Source organism: Thalassophryne amazonica, chromosome 4 (assembly GCF_902500255.1).
Source record: "Thalassophryne amazonica chromosome 4, fThaAma1.1, whole genome shotgun sequence".
NCBI classification, from domain to species: Eukaryota; Metazoa; Chordata; class Actinopteri; order Batrachoidiformes; family Batrachoididae; genus Thalassophryne; species Thalassophryne amazonica.
This window is the reverse complement of record NC_047106.1, coordinates 2,088,976-2,101,487: the sequence shown is the minus strand read 5'-3', so window position 1 is coordinate 2,101,487 and position 12,512 is coordinate 2,088,976. Positions and strand designations below refer to the sequence as shown.

Below are 12,512 nucleotides of genomic sequence, written 5' to 3'. Positions count from 1 at the left end.
CATTTTTAACCGTTTTTGATTTAGTGCCTTTTTTGCACTGTATGACGCTACACTTCACTCCCTCGGCTAGCGCGATGCTAAGCTACTCTGCAGCTGAGCTACGGAGCCTGAACAACAACAGTGTTACTCGGGACATTCTCACTATCAGAGATTGGTTTGCTCCGCCGGCATTGCTGCGTCCACAGAGGCTCCCGGAGAAAGTTTGTATTCCATCGGACTGGGTCGTCTGTGCCGGTTATCTGGTCAGCTGAGCGCATCAGCACTTGGTGCCCACATCATCAGAGCGCTGCAGCTTCTGGGACTTGTAGTCCTGATGTGACGACAGTGGTTTCTGACACTCTCCGGGTGCTGGATGGAAAACGTGGAGTGGATTTTAAGCTACTCAGGTCTATTCAAAGACGTCAGTCTGTCAGACCAACATAAGTCTTCAGTTTGGATCTCATTAACATCAGATCACTGTCCTCAAAATCCCTGTTGATCAACGATCTAATTATGGATCATCACTTGGACATGATTGGGTTATGTGAAACCTGGCTCAAACCCACAGCTGTTCTTCCTCTGAATGAGGCCTGCCCACCAGGGTACACATTTGGTCACATGTCTCGTGGTGCAAAGCAAGGAGGGGGTGTTGCTTTTATTTATAAATCCAGATTTACCTTCTTGACTGTTGGGGGTCATAAATATAATTCGTTTGAGCATCTGACTCTCCGCTCTGCTCATGATGCTACATATTGTCAGGGTCAGAAGTATGGAAATCAGTCATGCTATTTTGTCACTGTTTATAGGTCTCCTGGCCCATATTCTGAATTCTTAGATGAATTTGGTGAGTTCATCTCTAGCCTGTTAACTAGTGCGGACAACATTTTGATTATTGGTGACTTTAACATTCATATAAATAAGCCCTCTGATCCCCTTTGCAAGTCATTTATGGAACTTGTGGATGCGTTGGGATTCCAGCAATTCATTCAGGATTCAATGCACATTAGTGGAAATACCCTTGATTTGGTTCTCACACGTGGCCTTGCTGTCACGAACATTGACATTTTGCCTCTTGCCTCTGTGGTCTCTGACCACTCATTTATTAGGTGTGCATTTATGTTGCTGCGTTTAGTGGACCGAAAGCCTTGTCTATCTCTGTGGCGACGCATTAATCCCTCAACTATGACTGAACTCGAAGCCAGAATGCCCGAAATTTTGGCTTTAGGGTTGGAGAATATTCAATCAGTGGATAGTCTTGCGGATGGCTTGAATTCAGCGCTCAAGGCTACACTGGATAAGGTTGCGCCTCCTCTTTTAAGGCCACACCTTCCCAAGGCACAGTTGCCTTGGTTCAATGGTTACTTGCATGACCTTAGGCAGAAGGCTTGAGGTTTGGAACGGAAATGGCGTAGTTCTAAATTAGAGGTGTTCCACCTTGCATGGCGTGATACTATCTGATTATAAGCAGGCACTACTGGCTACAAAGCGTGCCTATTATTCTGATTTGATCAATAAAAACAAGCATAACTCAAAGATTTTGTTTGAAACTGTAGCATTTCTCATTCATGGACAGCCACCTGTTATTCACTTTCCCTTTCAGCACAGGATTTCTTGGACTATTTCGAGAAGAAAATTGAGGATATTAGGTTGAGCATATCTCAGCAGGCCATGGTCCAACCACTACATACTGCTATGGAGGTGGATGCGCCCACTGAGGTGTTACCCAGATTTACAGATTTTGATGGTATCTCCCTAGGCGCGCTGACGAAGCTCATGATGTCTACTAAAAGCACAACCTGTTTACTTGATCCTATACCAACAAAACTATTTAAGGACCTGTGGTCCACTCTTGGACCGACTGTGCTGGAAATTATAAATCTCTCATTAACTTCTGGATCTGTTCCTAAATGTTTCAAGTCTGCAGTGATTAAACCATTACATAAGAAATCCAATCTCGACCCTAGTGTATTGAAGAATTACAGACCGATATCAAATATATCATTTTGTTCTAAAATCCTGGAAAAAGTGGTTTCGCAACAGCTCGTTGACTAGCTCACTGAGAATAATCTTTTTGAGCCACTGCAGTCTGCTTTTAGAAAATATCACTCCGTAGAGACAGCACTTGCTAAAGTAGTGCATGACCTTTTGTGAGCAATGGACTCAGATACCACTACAGTCTTGGTGCTGCTGGATCTTAGTGCTGCGTTTGATACTGTGGATCATCATATTTTACTCAATAGGCTGGAGAATCACTTTGGGATTACTGGAACTGCTCTTGCATGGTTGACGTCATACCTGTCCAGTCGTTCTTACTGTGTATTGTGTAATGGCACCTCCTCTGATCGTAGGGACATGAAGTTTGGGGTTCTGCAGGGATCCGTTTTAGGCCCCTGCTTTTTTCCCTTATGTAGCACCCCTTGGAAATATACTGCGGTGCTTTGGGATTCCTTTTCATTGCTATGCTGATGACACTCAATTGTACATGCCAATAACTGCTGGTAATCTCATTCACATAAAATCTTTGGAAGATTGCCTTGCATCAGTAAGAAGTTGGATGTTTAGTAACTTCCTACTTTTAAATTCTGATAAGACTGACGTTATGGTTCTTGGTCCAGCGAGGTATCGGCATAAATTTGATCAGCTAGCACTTAGCGTAGGTTCGTGTGTTATATATCATACGGATAAAGTGAGGAACCTTGGAGTAATTTTTGATCTCCACATTAGAGACATTACGAGGACTGCTTTCTTCCATTTGTGAAATAAAGCGAAGATTCGTCCCATCCTGTCTATGGCTGATGCTGAGACTTTGATTCATGCATTTGTCTCTTCTAGACTGGACTATTGTAATGCTCTATTTTCTGTCTTACCGCAGTCCAGGATTAGGGGTCTTCAACTGGTTCAAAACGCTGCTGCCAGACTTTTGACACAAAGCAGAAAGTTTGACCACATTAAACCCGTTTTGGCGTCTCTGCACTGGGTTCCTGTTCCTGCAAGATCGGATTTTAAAGTACTGTTATTAGTTTATAAAATCGTTCATGGACTTGCACCTCCCTATCTGGTTGACCTGGTAAGGCCCTATGTACCAGCTTGGGCCCTGCGTTCTCAGGGTGTAGGACTTCTGTGTGTTCCCAGGGTGAATAAAAAGTCTGCTGGTCACAGAGCTTTCTCCTACCGTGCCCCAGCTCTGTGGAACGATCTCCCGGCACACATTCGGCAGTCGGATACTGTGGAGACTTTTAAGTCACGTTTAAAGACTTATTTGTTTTCCCTGTTTTATCATTAGTGTTATGATGTGTTTTTATTCTTGTATTCTTTTATGGTTCTTTCTTTTATGGTCGTCTTTTTATTGTGTTTTAAATTTTTGTTTTTTTTATGTTGTGTGAAGCGCCTTGAGACAATTTCATCGTGAATTGGCGCTATATAAATTAATACATTTGATTTATTTGTGTGTGGAAATATAAGCTCTTTGCTCACTTTTTTAAACACACTATTTTGAACACAACTGTGTGTCAAAGGTATCTCGTATTATAGTGGATTAGTTTAGTATTATTTAATATTATCTAATGTGTCTGTTTTATTTATTTTTTATCAGGGCCAGCTTCACAATGGCAAACTGGGAAATTGATCTTAACCTTCGTAGAAACCTGATTGGAACTATTGATGAGCTGTTGAGAATCCGCCGTTCCCAGATTGACTGGCTGGACAACTTCATAGATGAAGTCAAAACTCAAGAGGTCATCATCAACTCGGGAAAGACGGCATCAACAGCAATTGCCATTGCTAGCACTGTTGCTCTGTTCACTCCATTTGCTGTCTTTGGTGCAATAGGACTAGCAGCAAGCAGTGTAGGTGGTGTTGGGTTCGCCCTGGGTGACTTCATTGCCAACAAAATCCAGAACAGTAACTTGGAAGATCAACTGAAAGAATCCAAGTCTGTGGAACAAAAACTATCTGACCTTTTGGAAGATTTGAACAGTGCTGCAAAGAGACTGAGTCAACAGCTTGGATGTACGGTGGAAATGGCTCGCAGACTTATCCTCTACATGAAGGAGATCCATGACATCAGCGTAGACCAAGGGGATGACTTCCTGCATATTGGTGCCAATGGAACAACTGCCGTTATTGACCTTCTTGTAACAGTACCTCACCTGAAGAGGGTTGCAGATGCAATGAATTTTGGCTACGGGTTCTACAATGCTGCAAAAATCTCCAGCGCTGCCAATGTTGCCATGGTAATTGAGGGCGGAGAGGCAGTGTACCAACTCTCAGGTGCGTTCATTGGTTTAGCTTCCAAAACTCTAGCCATTGTAGGAAGTGTAGTCGGAGTGGCTGACGTTATCTACAGCTGGGCCAAGGACAACCCTAACCTAGCATCTGCCAAAGACTGTCTCAAAAAAGTCAAGGAAAACAAGCGTGACCTTGAAGCCATGAGGAGAGCCTTCAATGTGAGGTTTGAAGATCTGTGACTACTTCTATAGCGAAGTAAATGGAACATTCTCCAGAATCAGAATTTCTTTATTGTCCTGGATTTCAGATGTACCTTCTGGCAATTTGTTTCTAATCTTAAGATCTTTTTCAGAAAATCCTTCTCTGTACCACTTCATCATGAAGCTGTATAACTGCTGATACAAAATGCAAAACTTGCACTGTTCGCAATTTCTCCAATCACAGCCACAGAAGCCTATAACTTCTTCTGGGTTGTCTAAGTGTCTTTCCTCTCTTATCTGCTTATACAGCTACTAGGGTTTTGAGAACTGTCGCTTCCACACAGATTTGTCATAGAGTGCCATACTGTTTGTATTTCTTCATAATTCATGTTAATAAAGTCCTAGACATAATCAGTGTCTAGGCAGTGTTGATGTATCCACTCCCTCACTTGTCTGAAGAAACTGTATGTATGTAAAAGTGATGCTTTACATATGTTATATTAAAGCGAGCACTTATTCACACCATCAGCTTGGCTTTTAGATTTTTATTTCTTGTAATTCATGATGTAAAGATTACTTTTCATTGTGAGTTTAAAGAGCAGAATTTTTGAAATTTTAACATACAAAGCCTGAATTTGATTTGTTTTTTTGAAGTCCTAAAAAGTTTCTAACATGTAAAAGCTCAAGGGAGCAAACACTTCTTCACACCACGATACACATTTATATAACGGCTGAGTGGATCCTTGTCATTTGATTGGTGCTTTGTATGTCACATGCCATGGATCAATTCATCCCATTTGTGCTGCATTGCATTTATAGTGCAAATTTGGTTCCATACGTTTGGTACCATTGCACTCTGCATACAGCCTCGTGGGCACACATGCATGCGCGTGCACACAAAACAAATCCACTGTGCTGTCTGGAGGCTGTTAGCAGGAAGAGAAGAAAAGCTGGACTCATTTATGGCATGATTATTTTTTGCTGCAATGAGGGCATACACAGTCAACCGAGCTGGTTGTGTGTGCGCACACGTGTGCGGGGGCCAACGACGCGATGATCTGATTGAGCTAACTGACGCTGCTACATACACACACAGAATCCACTCTGCTGTGTAAGCCGTCTGGATACATGATCTGTGCACATGAAACGCTGATGTGATTTTTTTTTTTTTCTTTTTGTTTTTTGCTGAACTGAGGAACTACACATAGTCTTTTTTATAGAATTCTGAAGTCAGTGCACAGCATCACTGGACTACACGTTACAGTGGAACGCCTAAATGTAAGTCCCTTTTCTGTTTATAAATTAATAAAATATCAAATGACAAGGATCTATTTTAGCCGTTATATAAAACAAATAATGAATGTTTTTACATGAGTTAAATGGTACAAATATTTCATGAGGTGAAAGCTGGAACAAACCATTCAACGAGGCTTTGCCTGAAACGTTCTGATAACATTCAGTCTGATAACTGATCGGACCGGGAGTGACATGTTTAGCCGCATGTTCTCCTTGAATTGCTGGCTGTCTGAGTGGTGTCCAAAAAGAGGTGGGCTTCATAGATAATTGGCAAAGCTTCTGGGGAAAACCTGGTCTTGTTAGGAGAGACGGCATCCATCCCACTTTGGATGGAGCAGCTCTCATTTCTAGAAATCTGGCCAATTTTCTTAAATCCTCCAAACCGTGACTATCCAGGGTTGGGACCAGGAAGCAGAGTTGTAGTCTTACACACCTCTCTGCAGCTTCTCTCCCCCTGCCATCCCCTCATTACCCCATCCCCGTAGAGACGGTGCCTGCTCCCAGACCACCAATAACCAGCAAAAATCTATTTAAGCATAAAAATTCAAAAAGAAAAAATAATATAGCACCTTCAACTGCACCACAGACTAAAACAGTTAAATGTGGTCTATTAAACATTAGGTCTCTTCTAAGTCCCTGTTGGTAAATGATATAATAATTGATCAACATATTGATTTATTCTGCCTTACAGAAACCTGGCTACAGCAGGATGAATATGTTAGTTTAAATGAGTCAACACCCCCGAGTCACACTAACTGTCAGAATGCTCGTAGCACGGACCGAGGCGGAGGATTAGCAGCAATCTTCCACTCCAGCTTATTAATTAATCAAAAATGTTATGTGTCGGACGCAGCTCGGAGAACCGACCAGCGTTTGAAGGACCCAGTATGAAATAAGCAGAGCACGGTTCAAAGGCTAACTGAATTTATACATAACAGTGATAATATAATAACAAAAGGTGCGGCCTGGCGTGGTGCCTCCCAGCAGCGCTACGGTCCGGAGCCAGAAGCTGTTCGGACCCAAGGACCCCGCCGACACCCCCCAGGTGGCCGCAACAACCGAGTCTGTGAAAGAAGGAACCATTATGTGAGTCCACACTCTACACACAGAGAGAACACTTAAAGGTGTACAAACAGCAAACACTTCCTGGCTTGACTACTGATCAGCTTCCCAACCTGCAGGCATGGAACATCCAGTTCACAAAACTCCACTGCAGTGAAAGCTGATACATGACTAACAACAGCTCAATACAATAAGGTGTGAGGGACCCACATTTACTGACTGTATAACTATTAGTCACAAAATCTAACGTACCTCAGGAAGTGTGCTGACGAGCGGTGAGACTCACCCCCTCCTCTTTCACAGACTGTGCATCAAACCTGGACGTTCTCAGCATCCGCTGCTGATGAGATGGCTCCCAAGACGACGATCTCACCCCGTCTGGTCACAAGGTCGAGTCTCTGGCAAATACACACTGTGCACTCCAGTCTTAAATGCCAACATGTTCCAATCCATCCAGATGCACCACAGCTGTGAGTCCTGACGAGTCGCAGGTGATCAGGGTGAGGTCCTGACAGCCTCAGCAACACAGCCACTCAGTCCCAAACGCACGCCACCTGGGAGGAAAACCAAAAAACAGAAACAAACCGGCAGCCAGGCCCCCCCAGCCATATAACAAAAAACCCAGACAGAGCTTTAATTCATTTGAAAGCTTGACTCTTAGTCTTGTCCATCCAAATTGGAAGACCCAAAAAACAGTTTTATTTATTATCTATCGTCCACCTGGTCGTTACTGTGAGTTTCTCTGTGAATTTTTAGACCTTTTGTCTGACTTAGTGCTTAGCTCAGATAAGATAATTATAGTGGGTGATTTTAACATCCACACAGATGCTGAGAATGACAGCCTCAACACTGCATTTAATCTATTATTAGACTCAATTGGCTTTGCTCAAAATGTAAATGAGTCCACCCACCACTTTAATCATATCTTAGATCTTGTTCTGACTTATGGTATGGAAATTGAAGACTTAACAGTATTCCCTGAAAACTCCCTTCTGTCTGATCATTTCTTAATAACATTTACATTTACTCTGATGAACTACCCAGCAGTGGGGAATAAGTTTCATTACACTAGAAGTCTTTCAGAAAGCGCTGTAACTAGGTTTAAGGATATGATTCCTTCTTTATGTTCTCTAATGCCATATACCAACACAGTGCAGAGTAGCTACTAAACTCTGTAAGTGAGATAGAGTATCTCGTCAATAGTTTTACATCCTCATTGAAGACAACTTTGGATGCTGTAGCTCCTCTGAAAAAGAGAGCTTTAAATTAGAAGTTGCCTGACTCCGTGGTATAACTCACAAACTCGCAGCTTAAAGCAGATAACCCGTAAGTTGGAACAGGAAATGGCGTCTCACTAATTAGAAGATCTTCACTTAGCCTGGAAAAAGAGTCTGTTGCTCTATAAAAAAGCCCTCCGTAAAGCTAAGACATCTTACTACTCATCACTAATTGAAGAAAATAAGAACAACCCCAGGTTTCTTTTCAGCACTGTAGCCAGGCTGACAAAGGCTGAGTCAGAGCTCTATTGAGCCGAGTATTCCTTTAACTAGTAATGACTTCATGACTTTCTTTGCTAATAAAATTTTAACTATTAGAGAAAAAATTACTCATAACCATCCCAAAGAAGTATCGTTATCTTTGGCTGCTTTCAGTGATGCCGGTATTTGGTTAGACTCTTTCTCTCCGATTGTTCTGAGTTATTTTCATTAGTTACTTCATCCAAACCATCAACATGTTTATTAGACCCCATTCCTACCAGGCTGCTCAAGGAAGCCCTACCATTATTTAATGCTTCGATCTTAAATATGATCAATCTATCTTTGTTAGTTGGCTATGTACCACAGGCCTTTAAGGTGGCAGTAATTAAACCATTACTCTTAAAAAGCCATCACTTGACCCAGCTATCTTAGCTAATTATAGGCCAATCTCCAACCTTCCTTTTCTCTCAAAAATTCTTGAAAGGGTAGTTGTAAAACAGCTAACTGATCATCTGCAGAGGAATGGTCTATTTGAAGAGTTTCAGTCAGGTTTTAGAATTCATCATAGTACAGAAACAGCATTAGTGAAGGTTACAAATGATCTTCTTATGGCCTCAGACAGTGGACTCATCTCTGTGCGTGCTCTGTTAGACCTCAGTGCTGCTTTTGATACTGTTGACCATAAAAGTTTACTACAGAGATTAGAGCATGCCATAGGTATTAAAGGCACTGCGCGCGGTGGTTTTGAATCATATTTATCTAATAGATTACAATTTGTTCATGTAAATGGGGAATCTTCTTCACAGACTAAGGTTAATTATGGAGTTCCACAAGGTTCTCTGCTAGGACCAATTTATTCACTTTATACATGCTTCCCCTTAGGCGAGTATTATTAGACGGCATTGCTTAAATTTCATTGTTACGCAGATGATACCCAGCTTTATCTATCCATGAAGCCAGAGGACACACACCATTAGCTAAACTGCAGGATTGTCTTACAGACATAAAGACATGGATGACCTCTAATTTCCTGCTTTTAAAACTCAGATAAAACTGAAGTATTGTACTTGGCCCCACAAATCTTAGAAACATGGTGTCTAACCAGATCCTTACTCTGGATGGCATTACCCTGACCTCTAGTAATACTGTGAGAAATCTTGGAGTCATTTTTGATCAGGATATGTCATTCAATGTGCATATTAAACAAATATGTAGGACTGCTTTTTTGCATTTATGCAATATCTCAAAATTAGAAAGGTCTTGTCTCAGAGTGATGCTGAAAAACTAATTCATGCATTATTTCCTCTAGGCTGACCATTGTAATTCATTATTATCAGGTTGTCCTAAAGTTCCCTGAAAAGCCTTCAGTTAATTCAAAATGCTGCAGCTAGAGTACTGACGGGGACTAGAAGGAGAGAGCATATCTCACCCATATTGGCCTCTCTTCATTGGCTTCCTGTTAATTCTAGAATAGAATTTAAAATTCTTCTTCTTACTTATAAGGTTTTGAATATCAGTCCCATCTTATCTTAGGGACCTCATAGTACCATATCACCCCAATAGAGGGCTTCGCTCTCAGACTGCAGGCTTACTTGTAGTTCCTAGGGTTTGTAAGAGTAGAATGGGAGGCAGAGCCTTCAGCTTTCAGGCTCCTCTCCTGTGGAACCAGCTCCCAATTCAGATCAGGGAGACAGACACCCTCTCTACTTTTAAGATTAGGCTTAAAACTTTCCTTTTTGCTAAAGCTTATAGTTAGGGCTGGATCAGGAGACCCTGAACCATCCCTTAGTTATGCTGCTATAGACTTAGACTGCTGGGGGGTTCCCATGATGCACTGAGTGTTTCTTTCTCTTTTTGCTCTGTATGCACCACTCTGCATTTAATCATTAGTGATCGATCTCTGCTCCCCTCCACAGCATGTCTTTTTCCTGGTTCTCTCCCTCAGCCCCAACCAGTCCCAGCAGAAGACTGCCCCTCCCTGAGCCTGGTTCTGCTGGAGGTTTCTTCCTGTTAAAAGGGAGTTTTTTCCTTCCCACTGTCGCCAAGTGCTTGCTCACAGGGGGTCGTTTTGACCGTTGGGGTTTTTACGTAATTATTGTATGGCCTTGCCTTACAATATAAAGCGCCTTGGGGCAACTGTTTGTTGTGATTTGGCGCTATATAAATAAAATTGATTGATTGAATTGATTGATTATAACTTTTTTTTGCTGGTAAAGTGAGCAACGTTTAACGATCAAAAATGTAAAGCCTAAAATCAAACATTTTAGTCCGTCTGTTGTGTGCACCCTGCTCAGTGCCGCTCTCATTGGACTATTTAGGCATTGTGGGACAGCTCACGCCCACAGGTTGAGCTCGCCGGACTACTTTCTCCGCCCTGCTCCGCGTGTCGCTCTCGTTGGAGCAACAACACACAGAAAGGCAGATGCACAGTGGTCCTGAACACATCGGACTATGAGGCCAAGATCAACAACTTGCTCAGTGACTCCAATACATACGAACGTCTGAAGAGAGACCCCACGAGCGGCTATAAGAAGAAAATCATTAGCTACCTCCAAAACCTGGAGAAAGAGGGACTCATCGACAGGCAGACATACTACAGACTGTACCCGGGGGACACCACTCCATGCATCTATGGACTGCCCAAAATCCACAAACAGGACGTGCCACTCAGGCCTATTGTATGTAGCACAGATTCCATCACATACAATTTGGCCAAGCACCTCAAGTGGATTTTGGCTCCTCTAGTGGGTAACTCAGACCACCATGTTGAGAACACACAAGATTTTGTGAACAAGATCAAGGACCTGCAGCTGGAGGCAGATGAAACTATGGTGTCATTTGATGTGACTTCGTTGTTCACCTGCATCCCCACCGCTGAGGCCGTCTCAGCTGTGAGGCAGAGACTGCTGGAGGATGTGTCTCTACTTGAAAGGACCAAACTCACACCAGACCACATCTGCCAACTCTTGGAGATCTGTCGCAACACCACGTATTTCCTGTTTAGGGGGAATTACTACAGGCAGATCCATGGTTGTGTGATGGGGTCTCTGGTATCCCCCATTGTGGCCAATCTGTACATGGAGCGAGTGTAGAAGACAGCCTTGACGTCGTTCATGGGCATCTCTCCCAGTCACTGGTTCAGACATGTTGATGACACATGGGTTAAAATCAAGCAACAGGAAGTTGAGGACTTTACAGAACACATCAACTTGGTGGATGCCAACATCAAGTTCACACGTGAGGATGTCAGAAACAACCATTTAGCCTTCTTGGACTGTGATGTTACGATTGGAGAGAACAGGCAGCTCCAGACAGAGGTTTACAGAAAACCAACTCACACTGACCAATATCTGCTCTTTGGCTCAAACCACCCCCTTGAACACAAGCTCGGGGTGATCAGGACGCTTCAACACAGAGCCCTACAGGTGCCCACAACTGCAGAGGGAAGGGCTAAAGAACAACAACTTGTATGGAAAGCCCTCACAGTATGTGGGTACCCACGATGGTCTCTGGACAAAGTGCAGAAGTCCCAGAGAACAAAGAGACCAGATAGACAGGAGACGGAGACAAGAAGAGTGTCTCTCCCTTAATTAGCAGGAGTAGGGGAAAAACTACAGAGGATCTTCAGACAGCACAAAATCCCAGTTTACTTTAAACCGGTTAACACCTTGAGACAGAAATTAGTTCACCCTAAGGATATGATCCCTAGTTACAAACAGAGCAATGTAGTGTATCATATCAGATGTCAGGAAAACTGTAATGAACACTACATAGGTGAAACTAAGCAACCTTTACACAAGAGACTATACCAGCACTGCAGAGAGGTCGCCAGTGGACCTCAGTCTGCAGTTCATCTCCACCTGAAAGACACTAACCACACGTTTGAGGACAAGGAAGTTAAAATCTTAGCCAGAGAGAAGAAATGGTTTGAGAGAGGTGTCAAGGAAGCATTCTATGTGAAACAGTTGAAACCCAGCCTTAACCGCGGAGCGGGTCTCAGACACGCTTTGTCCCCTGTTTACAATGTGGTACTCAGGTCAAAGCAGTTTCAGTCGTTTGTTCATGGTAATGAGTCATTCACGTCATCAGGAGAGTTGTCAAGGGAGCCATCAGGGGAGGCTTCCATCCCATCATTAGGAGAGTGCTAACTAGCGCACAACAGGTGCTAATTAGACCTGTTTAGTCACTAGCCTATAGCAGTCGGCCTCTCGGTAGGAGGGGTCTGGTTAGGTTAAAAACTCCAGCTTTTGTTGGCTTCTGGTTTATTCGT

The 12,512-nt window shown here is 42.9% G+C and overlaps 1 protein-coding gene across 1 annotated transcript in view; it reads left to right on the top strand.

Moving 5' to 3' along the window:
- Positions 1–4,948, top strand: part of LOC117509349 — a 33,162-nt gene extending 28,214 nt beyond the window's left edge. The window contains exon 2 of the mRNA XM_034169019.1: positions 3,572–4,948. Within this exon, the coding sequence (XP_034024910.1) occupies positions 3,585–4,445 (861 nt within the window). The 5' untranslated portion in view covers positions 3,572–3,584 and the 3' untranslated portion in view covers positions 4,446–4,948. The remainder of the gene's footprint in view (positions 1–3,571) is intronic.
- The last annotated feature ends 7,564 nt before the right edge of the window (positions 4,949–12,512 follow it).